The sequence below is a fragment of the Spermophilus citellus genome (assembly GCF_964194105.1).
Source record: "Spermophilus citellus genome assembly, chromosome: 7".
Lineage (NCBI taxonomy): Eukaryota > Metazoa > Chordata > Mammalia > Rodentia > Sciuridae > Spermophilus > Spermophilus citellus.
In genome coordinates, this window is record NC_138188.1 from 113,362,807 (window position 1) to 113,389,350 (window position 26,544).

General features: G+C 49.9%; 1 protein-coding gene and 1 long non-coding RNA gene across 2 annotated transcripts in view; both read left to right on the plus strand.

Moving 5' to 3' along the window:
- LOC308652804 overlaps positions 1–26,544 on the plus strand; it is a 603,613-nt gene that overhangs the window by 18,560 nt on the left and 558,509 nt on the right. The gene's annotated exons all lie outside the window — the stretch shown is intronic.
- Positions 1,398–3,098, plus strand: CPN2 (carboxypeptidase N subunit 2; the record flags this gene model as incomplete). Its single annotated transcript, XM_081302735.1, has 1 exon — positions 1,398–3,098. One exon carries the CDS (start codon positions 1,398–1,400, stop codon positions 3,096–3,098), a length of 1,701 nt encoding a protein of 566 aa, XP_081158861.1.

Consider the following 26,544-nt stretch of genomic DNA (forward strand, 5'->3'; position numbering starts at 1 on the left):
TGGAGAGCACATAGCCCCTAATGGGACTGGGGCACTGAGCCCCGGTTATTCTTGCCAGGTGGAAATGTGAGCCCACTGCCCCCAGATCATCCTAAAATGTGGACTTTTGATCTGACATTTCCTAGTCTTTCATGTGTGAGCTATTGATTAATAAATAAAAAATGACCGCAGAGGAATAAACACAATGCACTTGTAAGCTTCGTCACCTATTTGTGATGCGTCAGTAGGTGCTGGCAGGTTTTTCTTTGTTTTGCTTTTGATTAATATTTGGCACACTGGAAGCTTGGACCCCTTGGTCTACTGGTTTGTGGACTTCCCAAGTCTGGGACTCTCCTGTCCACACAAACTGGAAAGTTCTTGGGCTCCAACATGGTGGGGTGGGGAGGGACAGGCACAGGTTGAGGAGAGCAGTTGGTGGCAGTGCTGAGGAGCCACTGTGTGGCACTGCACACACCCTCTGAGATGGTGCAGAGAGCAGGTGGAAGGGTATCCTCACCATCAGGCCTGGAAGAGTTACATTTGGAAATTCCCAACACAGCGACAATCTTCCCATATATTGTTTTATTTGTTCTTTTTAGTTGTACACGACAGCAGAATGTATTTTGACATATCATACATACATGGAGTATAACTTCCCATTCTTGTGGTTGTACATGATGTGGAGTTACACTCTTTGTATATTCATATATGAACATAGGAAAGTTCTGGTTCATTCCACTGTCTTTCCCATTCCCATTCCCCCTCCCATCCCATCATTTCCCCCTGTCATGTCCCCACCGACATTGATCAGAGAGAACATTCAGCTTTTGGTTTTTGGGATTGGCTTATTTCACTTCATGTGTTAGCACGATAGTCTCCAGTTCTATCCATTTACCAGCAAATGCCATAATTTCATTCTTATTTATGGCTTGATCTTACCATAGTTTACATAATATCTTGAAAAATTCTGTACTACCCACGGTCTCCTTTTACGCATCTTTCCTCTGTCTTTTTCTCTCCTTTCTTCCTTCCTTTCTCCAATCTGGAGAGAACATGGAATGTCTGCAAAACTTGGATGTTGGTTCTGCTGTGGGCACTAACCTGCAGGTGTGACTTGTCAGGCCACCTGAGACCTTCATCTTCAGGAGATGAGACCCCACCCCACCTATCTTGCAAGGCTGCTCTGGGTGGTACGAAAACAGCTGCTAAAACTATGAATAGGGGCTTGGAGTGGGGCACTGCCCAGCATGCGTGATGCCCTGGGTTGGATTCCTAGCACTGCAAGAAACAAAACAAACCCAAACAAAAACACAAGAAAACCCTGTTACCACAACTGTGGCTTTCCCAATGAGGCGAATCCTCCCTCACGGCCCATTCCTGTCTCTAGGGTCACTGTCCAGTGCTCTGGGCACTGTGCCATGCTGCCCTTGCTAAAGGTGTCCCTTCTGTTTTCTCTCCCCCCTCGGATCTGGAAGATGCTCCCTGGAGCCTGGCTGTGCTGGGCTTCCCTCCTGCTCCTGGCCAGGCACACCCAGCCCTGCCCAGTGGGCTGCGACTGCTTCATCCGGGAGGTGTTCTGCTCAGATGAAGGGCTGGCCACCATCCCGCTGGACATCCCACCACATGCCACGGACATTGTCTTTGTGGAGACCTCATTCACTACAGTGCGAACCAGGGCCTTCAGCAGGAGCCCCAACCTGACCAAAGTGGTCTTCCTCAACACTCAGCTCCATCACTTTGGGCCGGATGCTTTTGGGGGGCTGCCCAGGCTGGAGGATCTGGAGATCACGGGCAGCACCTTCTCCAACCTCAGTGCCGACATCTTCTCCAACTTGACTTCGCTGGGCAAGTTCACCCTGAACTTCAACATGCTGGAGACTCTGCCCGAGGGCCTCTTTCACCACATGGATGCCCTGGAGTCCCTCCAGCTTCAGGGGAACCGATTTCAGACTCTGCCTGGGAGGCTCTTCCAGCCTCTGACACGTCTGAACACCCTGGACCTGGCTCAGAACCGCCTGGCCCACCTCCCCGGGGGGCTGTTCTGCAGGCTCAGCAATCTGCAGACCCTGAAGCTGAGCAACAACATGCTCTCGAGGCTCCCTGAGGGTGTGTTTGGCAATCTGTGCAGACTGCAGGAGCTTTTCTTGGATGGCAATGCCATCAGGGAACTGTCCCCAAACGTCTTCTCGGGGCTCTTCTGCCTGCAGAAGCTGTGGCTGCAGCACAACGCCATCCGTCACCTGCCACCCTCTGTCTTCTCCTCTCTGGGCAATCTGACCTTTCTGAACCTGCAGGGCAATGAGCTGCGGATGCTGCCTGTGGGTCTCTTTGCCCACAACCCAGGCCTGGTGGGCCTGTCCCTGTCCCACAACCAGCTGGAGACTATCACTGAGGGCACCTTGGCCAACCTGTCTAGCCTTGTGTCCCTGACGCTCTCTCACAACGCTATCGCCCACCTCCCCGCGGGTGTCTTCTGGGACCTCAAGGAGTTGGGTAAGCTCTACCTGGGCAGCAACAACCTGACGGTCTTGCACCCAGCCCTCTTCCAGAACCTGTCCAGGCTCGAGCTGCTCAGCCTCTCCAGGAACCAGCTGACCACCCTCCCGGGGGGCATCTTTGACACCAACTACAACCTGTTCAACCTGGCCCTGCACAGCAACCCCTGGCAATGTGACTGTCACCTGACCTACCTCCTTACCTGGCTGCTCCAGTACAGCGACCATCTCTTCCACATCAACACCTACTGTGGGGGCCCCGCCTACCTCAAGGGGCAGTCAGTACTCTCTTTGAAGGAAGAACAGCTGGTGTGTCCTGTCACCCGGGACCGTTTGGGCTTCCAGGTCCACGGGATAGATGACAGGGAGCTAGGGGACATATGGGATCTGGCAGTGGAGGAAAGGGCAGTCTGGAGGAGGTGCACCTATAGCAACCCCGAGGGCACTGTTGTGCTGGCCTGTGACAAGGCCCAATGTCGCTGGTTGAACATCCAGCTGTCTCCTAGGCAGGGCTCAGGCTTCCTGGCGATGAAATACAATGCCAGTCAGGAGTGGGACTTGAAGTCCAGCTGTGGCTCCGTGAGAGTCACTGTGTCTATTGAGGCTCAGGCAGTGGGGCCCTAGCTATAGGGCAGATGGATCTAAGAATCTGGACAGTAGCTTCTGGGGCCTGACCAGGCAAGGGGCAGGGTAGACAGGAGCTGGGTCTCCAACGCTTTGGCTTTTCTGCTGCAAGGGACATGGTCACATCTCCAAGGTGGCGGAGGTGGAGTCAGGCCTGTTCCCCCCAGTTTGTCCTCCTCCTCTCCTTCTCCCATCATCCCTTCTCGGAGTCTGTGGCCCGACAAGGCCATCTTTATTCCTTTCAAAGCACCCTTGAAAGCTGTGCCAGGGTCTGGAGAATAAACCTCCCTGGCTCCAGTGGTTTGCTATGACTCAGTCCCACCCCCTCTCCCCACCCCTCTCTCCAGCTCAAGGAGCGGCCATCATTGCTCCAGGGACCCATCCAGCTCAAAACCCACATGTCTGTTTCAATGTCTCACCTTGAAATTTTGTTTTAAATGGATACAGAGATGACAAAGGAAATGACAGAAGTGGAGGTGGCCAGCGAGGCAGGGCCTGGCTTCGTGCTGGGGCATTGTGTCATCAGCGCCCTCCTGTGGCAAGGGGAAGATGAAAGAGTGCCCTGGGAAGGTCAAGGCCAGCTGGTGGCTCTCATGACAGGAAGTCCCAGAGGGCAAAGGTGTCTTTGCTGGATAAACACACAGAGGGCCACTCTGTGAGGATGCAGGACAGAGTGGAGAGAGGGACAGGGCAGGGACAGGTGAGCCGGGTGGGCTGTGGGGCCGCTTTGGCCACCTGGTTTTCTCACAGCATCTGACTGTCTAGGCTGCTCATTCCCTGGAATTGTTCTCCCTTGGTTCTCTCCCTCTTTCTACTTTTTTTTTCCCCTTCCTTCCTTCCTTCCTTCCTGTACTGGGGATTTAACCAAGGAGTGCTTTACCACTGACCTATATTTCTAGGCCTTTTCATCTTTTATTCTGACACAGGATCTCACAAAATTTCTGAGGCTTACCTTGAATTCAAAGTCCTCTGCCTCAGCATCCCGAGTCACTGGGATTATGGGCATGTGCCACGGCACCTGGCTCTCCCTTGGGTTTGGAGACACTGCTGCTGGCCCACCCCACCGTACTTTCAGTGTTCCTCACCCACCACCTACAGAACAGCCTTTATAGGGGTCCTATATTTCTGCCTCCCCAATAATCCCAACTGAGGGCCCCCTCCACACGGATGACCCCCAAAACTGCTCTTTGGGCTCAGCTCACCTCAGCTGCACACTGGCCTCTGCCTGCTTAGCGGCCACATGCTGGTCTAAACCAAGCTCTATCCCCAGCTCCTCCTGGGTTTCCATCCAGCAAACTGGCAAACCTAAGGAGCTGGAGGTATCCTCCCATCTTTTCCCCTCCTTCTCCTTGTAGCCAGTTGGTTAATGAATGTCCAGCTTTGGCTTCCATTTCTCTTTCCCCATCCCCAGATTCTGTCTCCTTGTCTTCCTTCCTACTTTCCCAGCTGCGGCATGGGAAAGCGTTAGGGGTATGGGGAGCAATGAATCAGCCGGTCCCCCCCAGCAGCCTACCACTGGGGCAGAGATCAGCCAAGAAGGCAGAGGACAGCAGGGCATGGAGGCGCATACCTATAACCCAGCTTCTCAGGAGGCTGAGGAGGAGGCTTGCAAGTTTAAGACCAGCCTGGGCGAGTTAACAAGACCCTGTCACAAAATAAAAAGAGCTGGGGATGTATCTCAGTGGTAGAGAGCTTGCCTAGCAGGTGTGAGGCCCTGGATTAAAAAAAAAAAAAAGAAGAAGAAGAAGGTGTGATGAGAACAGAACACAAAACACAAAGAGGAAAGAGGTGAGCCTTGGCAAACGCTAGGGGGTTCAGAAGAGCACACACCTCAGGCGACAAGAGCCTCAGGGAAGCCTGGCCAATTGTGGGCCTTGAGGGGAGCAAGACGGGGTACAGAGAGAGTGGGAGCCAAGGGCTATAGACCTGCAGGTGGAGAGGTCAGGGCTGTGGGACTGTAGAGCAGGGCACTCAGTGGGGGAAAGTGGAGGAGGAGGAGCAAGACTGGGGAGAACAGAGGAGCCCCATATTTAGTAAGGATGCTGCAGGCAGTTTATGCAGACGAGGGACATGCTCCTGCCTGTGCTTCAGGCAGGTGGCCCGGCAAAGTTTGAGGGGAGCAGGAGGTGGCCACAGAGTGAAGGCTGTTGCCTGGCTTGAGATGGAAGCCATGAGGGACAGGATGCTAAGGAAATGGAACCAAAAGCTAAAAAAAGATTCAAACAGCTGACTGCAAGAAATGCAAATTATAGCAACAAGATATCGCATGAAATCTATTAGACCCGAAAAGACTAGAAAGTTGGATCATGCCAGGTGTGGGGAGGATGAGCTCTCCAGGGCCCGCTGATGGAGGCCGCCTCTGGGAAATCCAGCAGTTTTGAGTTAAAGAGGGCTTGGGAGGGAGCTGAATGGGTGGGTTGGGCAATGTGAAAAAGAAGCCTGTGGGCAGTCTCCAATTTTTCTTCTAGGTGCCTGAAGATAGCAAGAACAGGGCCTGAACCAAGGGTCGGGCAGTTTCAGGAGAATGGAGGGGCAAGATGATCAGACAGGGACACACAACTCTCCCAGCTTCTTATGGCATTTTGCAGACAAGTTTCTTTGTCTTTTTCACCCTTGCAGTGCTGGGGATGGACCCCTGGCCTTGTGTATGCTAGGCAAGCGCTGTCACTGAGCTACATCCTTGGCCCACAAACAGGTTTCTGGAGACTCAAATCAATTAACGTTAAGGTGATGGACAGTGGTCAGCAGATTCACCAAAGCATAGATTCCCATAGACACTTGGTTCCATTTCCAAAATCATTTGGCTTAAGGGTGCTCTTGGTCACATCTTCCAAGGGTGGAGAACTCGGCCTCAGAGAGACAGAGGAGGCAGGGCTGTGTTAGGCTGCTGGCTCCCATCCAGGTGTGCTGACCACCATCTGGGGAAGTGACATCACCCTGTACCACAGAGGGGCTTCGTGAATCTCCGTCTGAGGAATGCCTGTCTGAGCTATAGACGTGGCCCAAGTAGTTCAGAGTCCCCTGGCAGGGTGAGAGGGGCAAATAAATGCCTAGCAGATGTTTCTTTCAATTACACTTTTCCCAAAAAATGTAACTCTGGATTAAATTAAAATAATTTCTCTCTCTCTCATGTGATGCTGAGAAATCAGCCTGCTCGGATCAAGGTGAGCTAGACGAGTGGGAGGCTCTGAGTGTGCCATGTACCCCAGGGTCTTCATGTCCTGTCTCCTGACTGGGTGCCCCAGTCTGGTCCAAGAGTCGAGTTTTTGATGGGTTTTGGTCTGGAATCAGTGCAGCCCCCCACTTCCTCAATGCATTTGGTGAATTGTGCCTCTTCTCTGGGCCATTTTTTCACGTGTATAATAAGGTTGGTTGAACCCTGGAATTATCTGGGAGAGTAACAGTAGGAGCTGGAGGGTAGCTCAGTGGGGGAGAGCCTGTCTAATGTGCACAAGGTCCTACTTTCAGTCCCTAACACTAGAAGAAATTAAAAGTTAAGCTTTAGCTGAGCGTGGTGGTACACACCATACTCCTCGGGAGGCTGAGGCTTGAACCCAGGAGCTGGAGCCAGCCTGGGCCATATGAGGAGACCTCTATTTCATAAAAGCCAAACAAAACAAAGTCCAGCAAAAACCAACCGAGGTGCTTGGGCCCCATCTTCTGATATTCTGATTAATTTCCTTGGGACATGGAGGGGAACCTAGATATCAGCTTAAAACAAACAAACAAATCAAACCAAACCAAACCGCTCAAGTCCCAAACCAAACTCTCCCAGTGATTCTAACATGCCCAGGGCTGAGAATCCAGGGCTTGGTTTTGCTTCAGGCACTGGTCAGGTCAGGGTCTCATAGTGGCAATTTGCACCTTCCTCAGGTCCCTCAGGCGACGCTGGCCTTGTCATACCCACCGGTATGACACTACCTGAATGTGTGATGAAACAAGCCATAAATGTCACGCATAAAAATGTCCACAGGTATTCTTTTTCTTTCTTGTTGATGTTTTTAATCTTATCATCTTCGGTGCTCCCAGTGGTTTGAATTTTTGGAGACACTACTGCTGGGTGCCCCTTGCCCTCTTTTCTTGCTGTATAAGGGAGGTTAAGTCATCTGGAAGCATCATGGGAATCCCTTCCAGGACACTTCACTGTTTGTAGTCCAGGGATTTCCTGGTACTTGCCAGCCTTGGAACCCTGGGCAGGCCTCTAAGCTCTCTGTGCCTGTTTCCTCACCATATTATTCATCACCTAACAGTTTTCACCTGGCTCAGATCAAACTCCTGTCTTCATGTGAGGTATCCAGGATGATGGCATATGCTAAATTCCCAACCAATGATCTCTTACAGTGTTAGCGTTACTCTTTGAGTCCTATGCTGAATGACGTTTTGGTCAACAGTAGAACACATATACAATGGTGGTCCCCTGCGATTATAACAGCTGAACAATTCCTATTGCCTAATGACACTGCAGCTGTCCTAGCGTCAGAGGACATCACTTACCTGTTCTTGGTGATGCAGGGTTAAATGAACCGACTGCTCTGGTAGTCACATAAAGAAATAGCATATACAATTATGGACAGTACATCATATTGGATTATGATAATGACTATGTTTCTGGCTTATGTATGTACTATACTACATTTTTATCATTATTTTAAAGCTTTCTCTTATAAAAAGACAAAAACAAAAACAACTTTACTGTTAGGCCCACAGCAGCCCCCGCATCTCCTGTATATCACTCTCTTGGTTACATCAGGAGGCCAGGAGGAGTGATTGACCTGTACCACTTAGGTTTGCATAAGAACAACTCTTGATGTTCTCAGGATGACATGGACAAACATGATAAAATTGTCCACTCATGCATTTCTCAGAATGTGTCCCCAAGGTGAAGTGATGCAAGACTGTATTTATAGAGAACTGTGGGTGTGGGTGGATATTAGGCACACACTGGCCAATTGCGTGACCATCATTTTTCCTGCTCCTCTTGGCTTGTTTCTGTAAGAATGTGAAAAATACTGTTTACATATCAAAATTATATTCTTTGGGAGGACTGGAAATGCAATTTACAAAATATTTCACTGCTAATAGCCGGTATTGGAAAAACGGATGGTGCTGTCAACGATGAGAGCAGCTGGGTGCGTGGCACGTACCTGTAATCCCAGCCGCTCGGGAGGCTGAGACAGAAGAATCATGAGTTCAAAGCCATCCTCAGCAATGGTGAGGAGCTAAGCAACTCAGGGAGATCCTGTCTCCAAATAAAATACAAAATAGGGCTGGGGATGTGGTTCATTGGTCGAGTGCCCCTGAGTTCAATCCCTGGTACCAAAAAAAAAAAAAAAAAAAAAAAGATGAGAGCATCTAGCACAAGTCCAACCATGGCTTCTTTCACTTTTTTCTGCTTTATTTTTCCACACGGTCATCTGCAGGTTTTTCCAATCCCCAACCTGCAAATGTTCTGATTAGGTCTCAGGACGTCCCCTAGTGGCCAAGCGGAAGTACGGCTTTCCACAGTAACAGGGACTTCTCCATCTCTCCTATAAACCTTTCCAAAGATAAATGGCCACATGCTTTTGCCCACTCCTGCTGTAAGCAGCACAGAAAACACTTGGGAGACAGTTAAACTGACCCCGCTATTCTTTTCCCCCATACTCCTGGGACTTTGGTATAAATGATAATCCACACCTGCTGGCTTATATTTTTGCACTTGGACCCAGAGTTGGGCAGTTTTGTGCAGTCCATCACTGTGCCCAGCAGAGGCCTGTAACCATGTGCTCCTGAGGTTGAGAAGGTTGCAAGGCGGGGTAAGTCCCAGGACAGAATTGCACTCACACGAGAGTCACCTTCGGTCCTCCCAGGCCAAGGTGGTACATACCTCCTCCTACCCATGAGATGTGACTTTTCAAGAGATGAGAGGGGACCTCTGGGTTAGACTTGGAGGATGAATGGAAGGATCTGTATTCAATTCCTGGACTGATTTTATTTATTTTTTGCTCTGAAGTCTGTGTGTAAGCCACTGGTTTGTGGTGTGTGATATTGTTTTGACATCTGTGAAACCAGCAGACGCCTGGAGTCTTAAAAACTAGATCTGTGAAATTGGCGTATCCTGATACACAGCAAGCCAAGAGCCCCAGGGCATTTGTGATAAGTATTATTAAATCCAGTGAATTCACCCACAAACACATCCCATACTTAATTTGAAATGTTAGAACTCATTCATACAAAATTTCATTTTCTAATTTCTATACTCTCTAAAACAAAGTTCTAAACTAGGGAAAAATAAAAATATCTCCTGAACAGCCAAAATAAGCTTCCAGTGCCTTAAATAAAAGCTCATGCTTTTACTCCAAACCCCCTTCCCCTCAGAATCTGCTCACCTTTTGATAGACATAAGCCATCAGGTTTGCTTTTAGGGTATCCAGACTACAGATTAAAGACAGAAATGACAAGTTGTGGTGGTCCTACTGGAGGAAGACTTATTACCAATCAAGAAAGTGATAGAAAAATGGCTAAATCAGGCACAAACTCCTAAAGAGGAACAGCCTGGGCCACTGAGTGGCGGCAACTAGCAGTTCCTGAAATCAATGCGTTGTTAGGGTTAAGAATGCCGGTTAGGGCTGGGGCTGGGGCTCAGCAGTAGAGCAGTTGCCTAGCATGTGTGAGGCACTGGGTTCAATTCTCAGCACCACATATAAATAAAATAAAGGTTCATCAACAACTTTAAAAAATTAAAAAAAAAAAAAGAATGCCGGCTTAGTTTGCATTTCCCTAAAAGCAGAGTTTAGGACAAGGACTTAGACACAGATCAGTGGGGTGGTGATTCTAGGAAGCAGTTCCATGAGACAGGGAAGGAGGAACTTCAGAAGATGCTCTGTGGAGGCTGTGGCAGTGGCTTCCTGAGAAATATCCAGAATGTCTTGCCTTCCTAAAGGACAAGAGGTAGAGCATCACCCACCAGCTCCTCTCTCCAGCTCTCATTTTGGGCTCATTGCATAAGCTGGGTTTCTGCAGAACCTGCTACCGCAGCAGATGTTGGGCAAAGGGTGGGCGGTCAGCACAGGCTACAAGTGCCCTGCTTGAAGCAACCACAGCTGAGGGTGATCCCCATTCCAAAGAGGGAGCGTTGGGGGTTTCCTCAGATAAGAGGCCAGTGCTCAGTTATCCAGGGATGAGCCCATCCAAACTGCTTGTCTCGAGGGCTTGTGGTTAGCAAAGGGTCCCGGGCAGCTGTGAGGCTGCCATGAGGCAGCCATGCGCATGACTCTGAGTGCTGGGCATGCTGCGGCTGCAATAGCTCATGGGAGCTTTTAAAGAGGTGGCAACTGAACCCCCGTAACTCCCAGCTTCAGCCCGCAGGACGTGGAAGTGCAGCTTCTACTGCCCACCCTGCCCGGGTCGACTGTGACCTCTTCATCTGCACCTCCCTCCACTTTGAGATGAGGCTCCAGATGCAAGGTGATGTATTCAAAGGAGGTGATCCCGGGGAGACTGGTAAAAGGGTGAGGACGGGGGCAGTGGTGCACAGGAGGTGACTAGGGGATCCCCAGCCACAGGGAAAGCTCTGAGTGTAAATGATTTCTCAGGGTCTGTTTCAACTCAGTTAAGGGAGCTGGCTCCTGATAGTCATCACTGGCTGAAGAATGACCCCGTCACCCACCACATTAGCCAAGAGATAGGTCCCCAAAGAGAGTCGTGAGTGCCTAGTTTAGACATAAAAGCACCCAGAAGCTTCACCGTGTGTGCCCTTGACTCCCTTGGGGGAGGATTCGTTTTTGGATACTCCTGACCCAAGTGCACTGCAACCTAGATGAACCGGGTCTCCACCTGACCCTTGACCTTAAGGAAGTCACTTTTGGGGGCCTCTGTTTCCAGGTGTAAGTGCGGGGTTTGGCCTCTTTAAGGCCCAGAAGCTCATCACCATGGGGTACTGAGTGCTATGGCTAGCAGTCATTTTGTCATCCTTTTCTTTTTTAAAAAATCTAGAGATATATGATTGAAATTCTTTTATAAGGCTGTTGGTGAGACAGCCAAATTGTCTTGTTAAGATGGTAGAGTCACGTGACTTCTATGTCAATTCAGTGCAAGAGCTAAGGAGAGGGTGAGATGGAGAGGGAGAGGAAGAGAGCAAGTGTGTAAGGGGTTTGTGGTTTTAGGTGGAAGTTTTTAGGGCTTGAGATAGTTGAAGCAAAGAAACTTAAAGACAAAGGGGAGAAATAAAAAGTAACTGCCACTTGAAGCAAAGACAAAAGAAGTGTAAACAGCTGAGCTGCTGCATTCTTTGGCTTTTGCCCACCCACATTGCCAGGAACACAAAGGCCAGCTTTTCCATAGAGTGGGGAACTGTAATATGGCCCGGGGCCATCAGGCCACGCATGGTGCAGAACCCACCCTGACCAGAGCATCAGGGTGCTTTCTGGAGCCCAACTCTGAAGGGGTGGTGTTTCCCACCACCTCCAATCCTGCTCTTTCCTGCCTGTGTCTGGCATCCATAAAGTATGTTGGCAGGACAGGGGGGCCTTGCCCGCACGGTGTTCCTGGTTGACCCTTCTGTGCTTGGGGCCAGGGTTGGGGCAGGCTGAAGGCTGGATGTGAGCAGTCATCCTGGGAGATGGATGGACAGTGGGTGTGCTCTGAGGGAGGCCAGCAGCCTGCTGCAGTTTTATTGCTGTTATTTATGGCTGAGCTGGGGCATCAGTCAGCAGGAGGACAGCTCACTGTAAGCTGACCCGGCTGCCGCACAGCCTGTGGCCTCCTGCCTGCCCATCCCAGTGCTTCAGGGCTGTCAGCCTCAGAGATAATGACCAGACCTGGGAAGTGTGGACAGAGAGATTCCAGAACGCATTCTAACCCCGAGGCCTCCTCATCCAGAGAGAGGCGTGCGTGACTGTGGGACACATGCTTGTGCCCGTGAGTATTTATAAAGCAGACATTTGTGAAGTAGACACGGCACAGGTAACTTGATTCTTATTTTGGTGCAGTAATAGGTCGTCCAAACACTGTTCTTTGAAATGGACTCGCGTCAGGATTTTTGTTCGTCTTTTTGGTGTGTTTGTTTTTGCTCTGTGTGTGCATGTGTGCATCTGTGTGTTTCAGCAATGGAAGTACCAACCGATCCTATGTCAAATGTCTGAGCTTATGTTTCCTGTGCTTGCCTAATGCTTGTGGGTCAAGGGGTCCAGAAATGTTCTGGGTGCTAAGAGTTAATGGGATGGCTGGGTGATTCACCCCCCCCCCCTGCTACCGTAGGACTCTCCTGGGTGGTTGGTAGCCACCCCACTGACACTGACCAGACTAGGTGAGAGCCAGGGATATGGAGTCAGAAGTCCAGGGTGGGGTCCCAGTGTAACCAATTCCCTTACCAATGACAAGGGTCTGGTTATCCTGTGTGATCTGCTTCAGTGGAGGACGTGGAGATCAAATGAAATGATAGAGGAGAAAGTGCTCTGGAAACAGCAAAGTGTTCCTGGTGGGTCCTGGGAAGCCCCTGCCTGGGGGCCCTTGGGCCAGCAGTGTAGGTCCACGAGGGAGGCCAGAGTGCATCTGGAGTGCTTGGGTGGATGAGTCCCGCGGTGGGGGGAGGAAAGGGAGCTGGCAGAGTCCCAGGAAGATGGGGAGCAGGGAAGTGATGTTCTTCAGATGAAGGAAGCTCGGGAGTCCCAGTGTGAGAGGTGAATAAGTAACTTGGCGTCCCATGAAGTCAGCTGGGCCAAAGGGTCCGCTTGCCATGGGCCCTGTTATGGTTTGGATATGAAGTGTTCCCTGAAGACTGGTATGTTGAAGGCTTGGTTCCCAAGGCAGCAGGGTACAGAGGAGGGGACTCGGGGAGCTGATTGGATCATGATCATCAGTGGGTTAATCCACTGAGGGATTCACAGCTGAGAGCAGTATTGGGAGGTGGTGGGAACAGTAGAAGATGGGACCTAGCTGGAGGTTCTAGGTCCATAGGGATGTGCTCTGGAAGCACTTTCTGTTCTTTTGTGGTGCTGGGGATTAGACTCAGGGTCTTGTGCATGCCAGGCAAGCACTCTGCCAACTGACCTCTAGCCCCAGTCTTGGAAGGGCTTTTCCTGTCCCAGCCCCCTTCCCTATCCCCTCTCTGCTTCCTGTCTGCCATGAGTAAGACGCTTTGCTCCATCATGCCCTTCTGCCATGACGTCTCTGCAACGGAGCCAGCCATGGACTGGAACCTTGAACCCAAGAAATGCTTCCTCCTTTAACTCAATTTTCTCAAATGTTTGTCACCGTGACCAAAAAAGTCCCTTTACTTCCCTTCTTCTGCTTGCTTCACAGATAAACCTCCAGAAGCCCCACTGGACCAGGCTTCACAGGACCCATTCATCAAACCTTAAAGGTTTACATGGATCCCATTCACCAATACTTAATTCATTTAAAATAGGTCATCTGGCATGGCCAGGGCTCTAGCTCATGTTTTTGTACCTGAGAGTTCTTCACTTTTTTTTTTATTGGTTGTTCACAACATTACAAAGCTCTTGACATATCATATTTCATACATTAGATTGAAGTGGGTTATGAACCCCCAATTTTACCCCAAATGCAGATTGCAGAATCACGTCGGTTACACATCCACAATTTTACATAATGCTCTATTAGTAATTGTTGTATTCTGCTACCTTTCCATCCCCTACTGAGAGTTCTTCACTTTGACACACCAGATTCTCTCTTTTCCTGGGGTACCTGAGTGCCAGGCCCAGGGCACTGCAGATGGCATGATGGTCCCTCCCCTCATCCAGCAGGAGAGGCAGAGTTGTCAGCCAGTGTTACCCCTCCAGAGAAACTGCTGTGACAGTGCACTATACAGGACATGGGACTCCAGAGGAGCATTGCTGCCAGTCATTGCATTACAATTGCCCTGAAGTGCAGAAGCTTAAAACAACAGGGCTCACAGAGTCTCTCTTGGGGTTCCTGTGGGTCATGATGCAGAGAGGGCATTGTGGGGACAGCCTGCCTCTGTGCTGTCCGGTGTAGCCTCTCCCTGTGCACTGGGCCTCCTCACAGCAAGGAGGCTGGGTCCCAGGGCAGGCTAAGGAGAGAGAAGTGCTGATCCTTTTGTGACCAAGCCTTGGAAGTCACAAGTATCACCTCCCCTTTGCTCCATGGGCCAGGGAATCACAAGTCCCATCTAGATGCTGGGAGACACTGACTCTATCTCTGGGGCAGGGTGAGTGTCGTAAAGCAGGAACATCATGCAGGATGGGAAAGCATACTGGAGGGAACTTTGGAAACTACAACCTGGCACGTCTGTCTAGGGAGGAGGCGGAGGAATCAGGGGAAGCTTCTGGAGGAGGCGATGCTTGACCCAAGTCCTCAAGACTGGAGAAAAGAAGATGTGGGGGGTGGGGAAGGAGAGATAATCCATGGCGGGTGGTGGGGGCGGCACCACACAGGCCAGAGGATTGAAATCACTAGGGAAGTCAGAGCCACAGGAAGCCGCCTAATGCTGGAGAGCACGTCTACAGCAGGGGTGGCCGGGACAGGCTGCAGGGGAAGGAGCTTAACCTGAAGATGTTCATCAGCCCCTCCAGGGGTTGCTGATCACCCTGGAGTTGCCAACCCATTCAGAGAACTGGAGGAAAGACACCCACAGATTTTGTATTCCATTGCCAAGATTTGGGTCAAGTCCCCACCAAGGTGATCTCAAAGATCACAGGGAGGCGTGGAGAATCTCCCCCTGGCACTGCATCAGGAAAGGAAGTTTGAAGCTCAGGTGGGGGCAGTGACCATGGCCAAGGCCTGGTGAGGAAAGGCCCATTTGGGAGCTCTCTCTCCACCCAAGCTCCAGGCATCCTGACTGTGTGGTGTGGCGTGGATGCTGCCCTGGATAAACTGTGCTAGGGACCCAAAGCTCCTGGGCAGGCTTCCAGGAAGTGCCATGGGAGGCAGGATGTGTGGCTCAGTCCCCATCAGGATGGCAGGTGGACATTTGAGGTCAGTGTTTCAGTGCTTAGATTCATGGACTGGCAAAGCAAGGATACAAAGCATGAGTTTATTTTGACTGTTAAGACAATCGACTCCCAAGGACACTTGTTATCTATCTCATGAAAGAAAGGATGTTTCGAGACTCTGAGAAGAAGGAAGGACATCATCTCAGAATAAAGCACCTTCTTTCCTAAGATCAAGCCCTGGAGATTGTGCACAGACACATCCCTGAGTCAGGCCTGCCATCCAGGTGGTGTCTGCTCAGGGTTCTCTTGCAGATCCACAGGCACACAGACCCAGGGGCTTGTGTGGCCCTGCGGGGACTTAACCTCAGCTCAGTGGTCTCCCTGCTGTCTATGATGAGGTCAAAGGTCCAAGCTTCAAAAAGGCAAATCAGTGTGGCTCTACCTGGGGTTCCACCTGTTGCTCTGTGAGTGGCTGGTCACAGGGGAACCAGAGAAGATGGGACCAGCCGCTGAAACCCACCAGAAATTAGCCTTTCAGAACAGCAGTCGTCAGAGGGCTGTCGAAGATCATGACCATCTTCAGAGGCTGTCTACCTCTACAGGTTATGAAACCCCAGGGGATTTGCCAGACTGAAGCCAGCTCTTGTCCCAAATGCCTTGCCCAGCACACTCTGGCTAGACTTGGCATTCACTCGTCATCCTTGTCATCCAGGTATAGACAGAGTGTCACTATTTACATAGTGTGGTTTGGGCTGGGTGCAGTGGCACAAGCCTGTAATCCGAGCTACCCAGGAGGCTGAGGCAGGAGGATCACAAGGTGGAGACCAGTCTGGGCAATTTAGCAAGACCCTGTCTCAAAACAAAACAAAACAAAACAAAAAAGGGCCAGGGGGTGTTGTGGCTCAGCGGTAGAGTGCTCTTGCCATGGGGTTTAATCCTCAGTAACACATCACACACCCGCATGTGCACATCCCCTCCCCCAAACCAAACAAAAAAGCATACACACACACAAAATCAAAAATAAATAAATAAAACCAAAGTACAATTTTGATTTTTGAAACTTGGGCTTTATAGCTAGCACCTAAGTCAATTCTTCTTTTTGAAATGTTATGAATAGGTACCAAGGCCCAGAGAGCATTGTTTACTTGTTTGAAGTCGCACAGCTTTGCTCCTAGAAGTGGGATGATGCTGCAGGTCTGACAGCTTCTCTGGGCCAGTCTTATTTGCACTGCACCATTTTCTCTCCTAGTCCTGAGGTCTGGCATGTCACTAAGCCACCAGATACCACTTTGCCCTGCTCCCCCAGGAGGCTCAGCTCCAGGACAGGGTGACGCAGGCATGAGCCAGCCTTTGCCCTGGCTGGGAAACCTGAGGCAGAGAGGCACCCTCATGCCTGCCATATCAGTCCATCCTCCAGTCAGTTGTCAGCTGCAAACTGGATGTCCCTTCCTGGGAGGGTCCTCCCATGTTCTGTGATCAAATCTAACCTCTCCTGTCCTCTCACCTCAGCTGCCTCCTGGTGTTCCAGGGCTAGGCATTGACCACTGTCCCTCTGTCCACTCCCTCTCTTCTGGCTGCTTTCTGTTTTGGGACACATTCCCCAGGTCACCTGCTCTCTGGGCTTCCAAGTAGGTTTGGCTGATAGCAGGTGGCAGACCAGAGGGTGTGCAGAGGGGAGGAGACAGGGCGTTGCTCCTCCTACTCCTCACCCCTCTCAGCTCCAGTGCCCACTGCACAGGCCTGCCCTGGGTTGGGTCAGCTCAGCCAGCAGCTCCTGGCTTCCAGTCGCGGGCCACCCTTCTCAGTCCCTCTAGCTCTAGATGACGTCTGGGGCTTCCTCCATTGCCCATCTCTGGTGCCCAATGTCTGGCTTAGCTTCTTGGGCTTTATAGCACCTAAGTCAATTCTTCTTTTTGAAATATTAGTGTGGCTCATACATTGCTGGTGGGACTGCAAATTGGTGCAACCACTCTGGAAAGCAGTGTGGAGATTCCTCAGAAAACTTGGAATAGAACCACCATTTGACCCAATTATCCTACTCCTTGGCATATATCCAAAGGACTTAAAATCAGCATACTACAGTGATGCAGCCACATCAACTTTCATAGCAGCTCAATTCACAATAGCTAAACTATGGAACCTACCTAAGGTGCCCTCCAACAGATGAATGGATAAAGAAAATGTGGTATATATACACAATGGAATATTACTCAGTCATAAAGAAGAATGAAATTATGGCATTTGCTAGTAAATGGATGGAGGCTATTATGCTAAGTGAAATAAGCCAATCCCCCCCCCCCCCAAACCAAAGGCCGAATGTTCTTTCTGATATGGGGATGCTGACTCACAATAGGTAAGGGGGCTGGTAGTGGAGGTTCACCAGATTGGACATGGGAGAATGAGGTGGAGGGAGGAGGAATGGGAGTGGGAAAAGACAGTAGAAGAATCAGACATAATTTTCCTATGTTCAGATATGAATACGCCACCACTGGAACTCCACACCATGTACAACCACAAGAATGGGAAGTTATACTCCATGTATGTGTGATATGTCAAAATACGCTCTACTGTCATGCACACCTAAAAAGAAGAAGAACAACAACAAAAGACATACTAGTGTGGCCCCTGCTGCCTGCTGGTCCTCTGGTTGATGCTGTCCCTTCTTGGAGGGCAGTGTAAAGAGTGGCCAGTGTTACCTCCCTCTGCCCAGTGAGTCAGGAGACTGAGCCTCTGGAACCCTTCCAGTCTCTTCTCCCTGCCTCGGCCTTGGACAAGTTCTCATCTCCACTCCCTCCAGGACTCATGGCCAGCCCAGTGGCCACCCTCCCCACCACTGTTCTGGGGGCCATTCTAAAATGTCAATCAGATCATGCTTTGGATCAGCACCCCCGCCCCACAGCTTTGCAGATCAAGCCTGCACTTTGGAGTCAGCCTTGCCAATTTGGTCCCAAGCTGCACCCCATCACCAGATTAGTCATTTTCCAAACACACCACCCAATGTCCTCTCCCTCTTGCTCTACCTGGCTCCCTCTCCAGGGCTGCTTTCTCTTTGTCACTAGAGAAAATCTGTCGATTCTATAAGTCCTACAGCAAACGCTGCCTTCTCTGGGGTAAAACATGCCACTCCCCATTCTGTCTTCCATGGCCCCTCTTTCCTGTGTCTTTAGCAGCCCTTGCAGGCGAGGGGGATTTCTCATCTGAGCCCTCCTTGTCTCAGGTACTGGGTGTGCCATGGCAGAGCACCATGGCCAGCCCAACCCAGGAATTCGGTAAATGTTTGTGGACTGGAATGAAAAATGCTCTTTTGGAATCTGCTGTCTGCCCCTGCCCCTCACTCTGGGAGATGGGGCCTGGTTCTGGGTCCCATTCCTGTTTGAACAATCAACTGGAGAGTTACAGGCCTCCCCCTCTTTAACACGGGGCTGTGCATTTCAGTGACATTCTCAGTGACCCTGGTTAATGTTTAATTTCAGCGTCTTTGTTTTCTGTAAAACTGATAACAGGGTAGTCTACCTGGGAATGCAAGAGCAAGACCCACAAGAAGAAAACAAACACCCACCATGTTTTTACTTAACAATTAAAAATTAATCATTTTCCAGAGCTTTTCTGGGATGGATGGAAATGAATTTGGAATGCTAACTGTCGTTCTCCCAAAGGAAATAAATCAGATAAAGTGATTATTATCAGTGATGCTTTCATCCAGCCCTCTATAGCCAGAACTTGGCACATCAGCTATAGGTTCGGCTCTAGAAAGGTCTGGTTTTCCTGAAACTTCCGTCAGGGTCACTTTCCTACATCACAACAGAGATAGCTTCCTTGGGGATCCTGGATAAAGCCAGCACTTATCAACTGTAAATTCAAGGCCTCTTTTTTTTTTTGGCCTCTCCCTTCTTTTTCAGCCTTGACTGTCTGGGTTGAAGTCCTCTTTTCCAGCCAGACACATCCTGTTTATAGATCTCAGGCATGCCACAAGGTAGGGCTCACTCCTGCCTCTGTGAAGGCAGGGTAGGCTAGTGGTTAGGAGTGTGAGGTCCAAATATGGACTCCCTGGGATTCATGTCCAGGTTCCACCATGCCCTGGCTGTGACAGCCACCCATCACATCCAGGAAGCCTGCTCTGATTTCCCCAACCTCTAGCATGCATTTCTCTTAGGGGTCTACCTGCTCAAATGCCATCTCATTGCCCCTTGTGGACATTTCCATCTCCACAGTCTTGTTGTATCTATTTCATTCCCATTTATTCATGTGTTTGTCTAGATTGTCCACTTGGACTATAAAACTCTGTGGCCAAAACAGGTCTATCATGGGTCTCTAGTCCCTGAGACTGCCTTCACAAATAAGGGCCATCAAAAGCGCTCACCGTTGGCTGACCAAATGAAGGCAGCATAGCCCAGAGGCCAAGGGCATGTGAAGAACTTCATGGGTCATTGAACTTCAGCCAAATAACTGATTAAAACAGATGGAAATCCACCGTAAGCCATGGCCAGAGCTAGCCACTTTGGGGACAGGATGCTCAGTATCTGTAGGTTTATTTCTACTTATAAGGGAGGCCTCAGATTTCTTTTTCTCTGAGAAGTCAGAAGAATAATCATGAAGAAGAAATGGGTGTGAGTTAACACTTAGGTCAGTGGCTAACACTCTTTTTCTCCTTTCAAACCCGCCTCTCCTGAGCCACCCTGCAGGGCGGTCTGGCACCAGGTTCTCTCTAGTGGTTTTCCTGTGTCTCTGCTTGCTGCCTCCACTCCTCCCAAGCAGCCAGGACAGAGCCTGGGCTGCATGTCGCCTTCAGAGCTTGCTTCCTGACTGGTGGGGGAAGACCAGGAGCACAGGTGCTACCTTCTGGAGTGATGTTTGCCAGTATAAGAGATCCGAGGTGCACAAACTGATAGGTCACCTTGGAACCCAGGACCTTAGGTAAGTTTCTTTCCTTCTGTGGACCTCAGTTTTCCCCATCAGTTATTCAAGAAAATTGGATCATATAACCTGGAAAGTTCTATCCAGCTCTCTGACTCAGAGATTTGGGGGAAGCTGTGAAGAGATCTTGCTAGCCTGAACACAACTTGACTAAATAGCATTTAGAGTAGTGTTTCTAAACTATAATAACATGAATCACTTGTACCTAGATACCATGCATCAGTGAGTCTGAAGAGGAATCTCAACCTGTATTTTTTAAACAAGCTCCAGGTGATGCCAAATCTGTGCCCAATCTGATGTATTTGAGGAGTGAAAGTTTAAGGTGTGGTCCTAGGACTGCAGCATCAGCATCACCCAACTGGAACAGACTTGGATCAGAAACTCTGGGGTGCTGCCTGGCAACAGGTGTTTTAAGTCGCCCCAAAGGTGGTTCTGGTGCAGCTCAAGTCAGAGAACCACTAATTTATGAGAGCAGCTTCTGAATTTGGGGGCACATTGGAAACTTTTAGAGTTTCTGAAATATTGGTAGCTGAGTCTGGTACCCAGGTGTTCTAATTTAACTGGGATGGGGTGCCTTCTGGGCATTGGGATTTTTACAAGATCCCAAAGTTACCAGGCTGATGGGGCACACCTGTAGCCTGTAATCGCTGCGATCTGGGAGTCTGGGCAGTAGGATTACAAGCTAAGAGTTGCTTGGAGATTTAGTGAGACTCTCCAAAAAAAAAAAAGATAATAAAATAAAAAGGGCTGGGGATGTAGTTCAGCGGTAAAGAGCTCCTGGGTTCAACTCCAGTATTGCAAAAGGAAAAAAAAAATAGAACTCAGGTGATTCTAATACGAGATCAATGAGCTTTGAGAATACTGAAGATGAGGGGTGTAGGCTCTTAGACGAATGGGCCGGCGATCCCCCCCCGCCCCCGAAAGCGCTCGCCGGGTAATGGCCACTAGGGCGCGCTGTCGTGCCGTCTGGGAGGCCGGCGGGTGGCCGGCGACTGGCGGAACTCCAGCCTGGGAGGCGCGCGCTGCGCCCAGGGCCGGCGCCTCCGGGAGCGGCTCCTGGCCGAGGCCTGCCCTGCCAGTGCATCTGTACCTAATTAATGTTGCTGCTGGCCGCGGCCTCGCCGCGCTTGACGTCAGCGATGAGCCGGGTGCTGGGGAAACGTGCGCTGCAGCGGTTCGGCACAGGGCGCTTCACCGCGGCCAGCCCTGCTGCTCTCCCTTCCAGAAGGGACTTCGCGTTCATCTCTGGCACTGAGCCATGGCTCATGCTGCTCACATGGGCCAGGATCCTTTCCTCACTTCCACATGACTGGGCACCAGTTTTCTCCCTGTTCCTTGGGTCCCTTGCTCCTTCCCTGCTTTAGCAGAATCCCCGAGATCCCAGGAAACCCCAGGTCAGCTGCAGGAACCAACTCCTATCCTTCGCTTTGCAGGCTTCTCTCTTTCCCCAGCTGCCTTCCCTGGGTTCTTTTCTTTTCTCGCTGCTTGCTCTCCCCTTTCCTCTCTGATCTGAGCTGTGTGGGTCAGGTATTTCCAGCTAAAATGTTTTCATACATAAGGGTGGAAGAGATGAGGCCGGGCTTGCCTTAGTTCTTTCTCTATGCCAGGTAAGACAGTGCCGTTTGGAAGGAACATTGTATATATGATTTGCAGGTTGGCAGGTATCTGGTTGTTGATAGAACTTCAAATAAAGAAAAAAAAATTCTCCCTTTAAGTGGGGGTGGGAGATTTTTTCTGGAGCAGGAACCGGTCAAGTACAGCAAGGTCTCCTGTCTAGCTTCCCTAGCTGGCTGGAGACATCCTCCTATCCCCTCCCCCAGGATTCTGCCGGCAGCACGCCAGCCTTGCCTTTATCATAGAGCTCCACTTCATACTTCATTCCTGCTTAAAACCGGCCCCCCTCATCTGTTTGATATTCGGTGTCACTGGTGTGAGGCTGCTTTTGGAGAATAGCCATGTGAGTAAAAGAAGCTCGACTCCCCTGATCTGGATGATGCCTGATGCCCTGCTGGTTCCACAGCTCATAATTCTGAGAAGAGAGGAGGCAGCAATTCTCGGGAGCAGAGGCAACCTTCCTTCCTGTCCCTCCCTCTGGCCCTGACTTCAGGGCCTGTTCCTGGTTTCCTTATGTGAACCCCAACCTGATCCCCAGCCAGCATAGTCAGGTGGGCATTCCCTGAAGCCCAGGTGGGCCAGGCTGTCAATACTGGGCAGTTGGTAGGGAGCCAGGCTAGCCCAGGGGAAACTGAGGTGAGAGAGGGGAAGGGACTTGCTCAAGGTCATATACCTGGTTTCTGGAAGATCCCCTTTCCAGCTAATTCCTCAGAAACTCTGGCTGGGCCCAAGTGTGACACATTTCTGCAGTATTGAGAGTGTGGTCACCAGGCCCAGAGGGAGCTGGTTAAATTAGAAAAGCACAAGTCTCCCCTTGAATCTAAACAAAGTACTGTTCCTGAGGTGCAAATGTCATTCCAGAGCTCAGGCTGACCCTGGGTGCCAGTAAGTTACAGCCTGGGCAGGGGCTAGGGGTGGAAACTGCCTCCTAAGGGTTTAGAGGGGAATTAGCCTGTCAGGATAGAGGGTCCGACAGGGGACAGAGGCTGGAAGGAGGTGTGGCACATCAGAACAGATCTTGCTTCTTCCAACATGGACTCTGGAAATGAAGGTCCAGGTCTTGATTTGGGTCTCAAATGGGAGTGGCCAAGGAGATTTAGGCAGCCACACTAGTTTCCCTACTGCCTTGAGTATGTGTCTGGCTAAAACCCACTAGAAATCAGACTTGTGAAAGAACAACTCAAGGAAAACCAGAGATCTGTGCTTGTGTTTTCCAGAGAACTCAAGAGTAGACCTAGAGAGGGACTGGCTCAGGGTCACTGGACAATCAGCAGCACAGCTGGAGCTTGGATTCAGGCTTTGGACACTGGGCCATGTGTCCCTACCACACTGTCCTTCCCCTGTGGATAGATGTCCTGATCTCGTTCTGCAGGGGCCTCCCTCTCTCCTCTCTTTGGGGTATATACTGTGTGTATGCCTTTATGTGTGCAGATATTTCCAGGTCTGTCTCCACCTAAAATCCTAAAGGCTTCCTAGAACCCAGGAAAAATGATTCTATAACCTTAGTCACCTATTCCAGGAGCACTGTCAGGAATTCTTTTGTGTCCACTTCACACAAATCCCCCATGTTCTAACTTAAGTCGCTCCAGGTGGGGCTGGGTGAACTCAGAGGGACTTACTCCAAGGGCCCCCTTAACCCTAAACCAACAGGATGCCTAAGGAAGAATGCTTGCCCCAGGGTGTGCGTGCCTGACAGGGCTGCCTTGAATCCAAATTGCAGTCCCGAGTTTGCCTGCTGTCTCTGCCTGAGATCTTGAATGATGCTGCTGTGGGGGGTGCTGGTTCTAGCCAGTGATTTATCATCTGTTTACTCAGAGAAACTGCCTGTTCATTTCTGCTGGTGGGAGGGATGGAGGGAAGGAGGGGAGGGGAACGCGTGTCCTCTGAGCTGCAGAGGTAGCTGGCAGGGATGACTTATACACTCCCCTGACTGGTGACCTCCATTAACTCTTTCTCCCTGCTGTTCTCTACCTGATGAGAAACAGGGACTGCCCTCCCTCCCACCAGGGAGGCTTCAGGTTCATTTTCTGTCTGAAGGCCATTACTTGTAAAAATTCCACCCACATGATAAGCCAGGAGGAAAGAAGTCAATCCATAGAGTCCCACTCTGCGCTGGGTGATCTTACTGGATCCTGTGTGGCAATCCTCAGATGCAAGCGTTGTTTCCATTTCACAGATGAGATAAACCGTGCTGACAGAGCCTCAATTGTCTGAAGTCACAGAGCAAGGAAGTGGAGCTGGGATCCAAACTCTCATTCTGTTAGTGCCAAAGTTCATGCTCTCCCTGGACCAGGGTTTCTGAAAGTGTGAGTCTCAGGCCACAGGCCTTGCAACCGCTTCCTCATTCAGATAGTTGTTTCAAACATGTAATTGTTGACCCAGGCACTGTTCCAGACTCAGGGGATTCAGCAGTGAACAAGACAATTCCTGTTCTCGTGAACTTTCCATTACTTGGGAGGACTAAGAAGTATAAAACATAAGTTGATTGCATGGTATAATTTCTATCATATCACTTCTATGATAGTACTTGGAGGGGAAAAAAAAAACGAGTGTGGGATAAGGAGATGGGGCATGAGGAGGAGGTGAGTGGGTTGTGATTTTAAATATAGTGGTCAGAATGGACCTGACTGTGAAGGTGACACTTGAACCAGGACTTGGAAGAATGAGTGCTTTGCTACTGACACTGCATTTTTCTGAGCTTCTTTCTACTGCTTGTTCCTGGGCGCCGGAAAGGGATTTTTACTAAGTCATTTATTGCACACCAAAGTTTGGTAATCCCTGCTCCTCACCCTGTGTGCCTTGCCTATGCAAAGGACTTTTGCCTAACAGGTCAGGAAGTATTTGCTCAGACCTACGTGCAGCTTCAGAGATCCTAGCAAGAAGAATCCAGAGTCCTGCTGATGAATCCCTTCGTGACTTGGTAATCAGCTCGTACACAGAAACTCAAACAGGCAAAACACTCCCATGACTGTGACTGAGTTGGGAAAGTTCCTAGTTGGCATGGGACAGGATGCTGGTGTCTGGTCAAGGTGCAACCAGGTTACCAAAGCAGCAGGTTGGTGTCATGAGAAGGGCGTGGCCTGGAAGAGTTAGGTTGTAAGTCAGACTCACCTCCTTCGAGCTTGGGCCAGTCATTTGCTTTGGGGAGTTGTAGTTTCCAAGGTTTAGAACTGGAGATGTTAAACTTTCCCCTTGGCACCCCACGATGCTGCCATCACCTCTACCGCCAGCCAATCCTTGGGTCTGTCCACCCTCCATCATTACCCCTACCTTCAATGTCTTCATTTCATTATCATCAGTATTTCTGGTGTGGCCTATACTGAGATCAACACAATTCCAGCCCGATTAAATAATTTGGAACCTTGCCTAGGACTTATGGGAAGGCAATTTGACCTGAAATAATAATGGAGAAAAACTGTATGGGGAGTCATTCACTGGGATATTGAAGTCTTTAATTTTGGAAGCTCTGTTCACTGAGGTCCAAAGGTGAGGTTCGTGTCACTTACTCTTCTTCTGGGGGAGCCAGACAAGTGTCTTGTAGCTTTAGTTGCAGTAAAAGCTGCCACGAACAGCAGCTTCAGACTTCCCCCAGTGGCAGGGAGCTGCCTCCGTGCCCAGCCCTATTAACTGTTGGCTTCCCAGTGGCTGGACCCAGCCAAAAACATCCTCTGCTGTTTGAAGTGCTTATTGGAAAAGCAGATTTGGTCTTGGCTGCAGCTCTGAGCAGTTCCTTGTGTGGGGTGCTCCCCAGGGCTGTAATTGAACACAAGAAAGCATCGCCTACTTTTGGCATTCTTGCTTTCATCTCAAAGTCACATTTAAAATTTTATATTTAAAGAAAGTCAGGGAAAGGGGCCAACACAGCTCACACGGCCACTGGTGCCAAAACACCCAATACAGCAGCTCCAGAAACGAGGCTGCAGAGGATTAGGGGGGAATTAGAACCATACCATGGGCCAGTGCTGCACGCCAGGCTTCCGGGAGCTCGGCCGTGTGGCCTGACCTGCGAGGTGCCTTTGAGGCTGGGTCCCACTGCCATCTGGGCTCTGCAGAGCAGGGGTTCTGAGGGTTTGACTCTGACCTCCCTCACTTCAGTCCAGCCAGGTGAGAATTTTCTAAAAGCTCAGAAGACAGGGAGGCTACAGTCTGCATGCAGGCTCGGCTCCCCCCGGCTGACCAGCCTGTTCTATGGGAGGGGCACTCTTCCCAACCCTCTGCCAGACTGACACTGGTGACTGAACCATGAAACTAGTTGAGGGAAAGGCCTGTGTCCTTCTCCTTTGCCCTCTCCCCTCCTGGCCAGATTCTGAAAATAGTAAGTGTTGCAGGGATGTTTGTTAGCAACCCTTGCAAAGGATTATTGTTACATAATCACCTTGTGTCCCACTGTGATCCCTTCATCTTTATTAGGAATTTTTGTTTATAGGGAATCATCATTATTTCTGTAGTTGGTTTCCCCTCTGGGTGTAGGATCCTGTATTTAACCCTGATTTGCACTAAGCTTATTTAGTTTTTTTTTTTTTTTTTTGGTTGTAGATGTACACAATACCTTTATTTTTATTTATTTATTTATTTATTTATTTATTTTTTTATGTGGTGCTGAGGATCCAACCCAGTGCCAGGCAAGCTACCACTAAGCCACAATCCCAGCCCTTGCACTAAGCTTATTGATACCTTGTGTTTTGAAAAGGAAGGAAGAAAAGAAGAAAGGAAGGAAGAAAAGGAAGAAAAAGATTGTGTTCTTTATAGCCAAGAAATATACCGAATAAAATTATTAAAATAACCTTCCTATTTTCAGAGTCATAGAAAGGAGGAGGGAAGTAAATGTAGAAAACTTAAAACTATTCTTAATTTTAATTCTGAGACTGTTAGTGCCCAAGAAAAAAGAAGAGGGGAAAAGGAAGTATATAGGCTCCTTTGGAAAGAGAACATTTATCTTGTTTTTGAGTTCCAAGAGAAATTTCTGGGGTTGGGGTTATAGCTCAGTGGTAGAGCGCTTGCCTAGCATGCTCAGTACAGGGGTG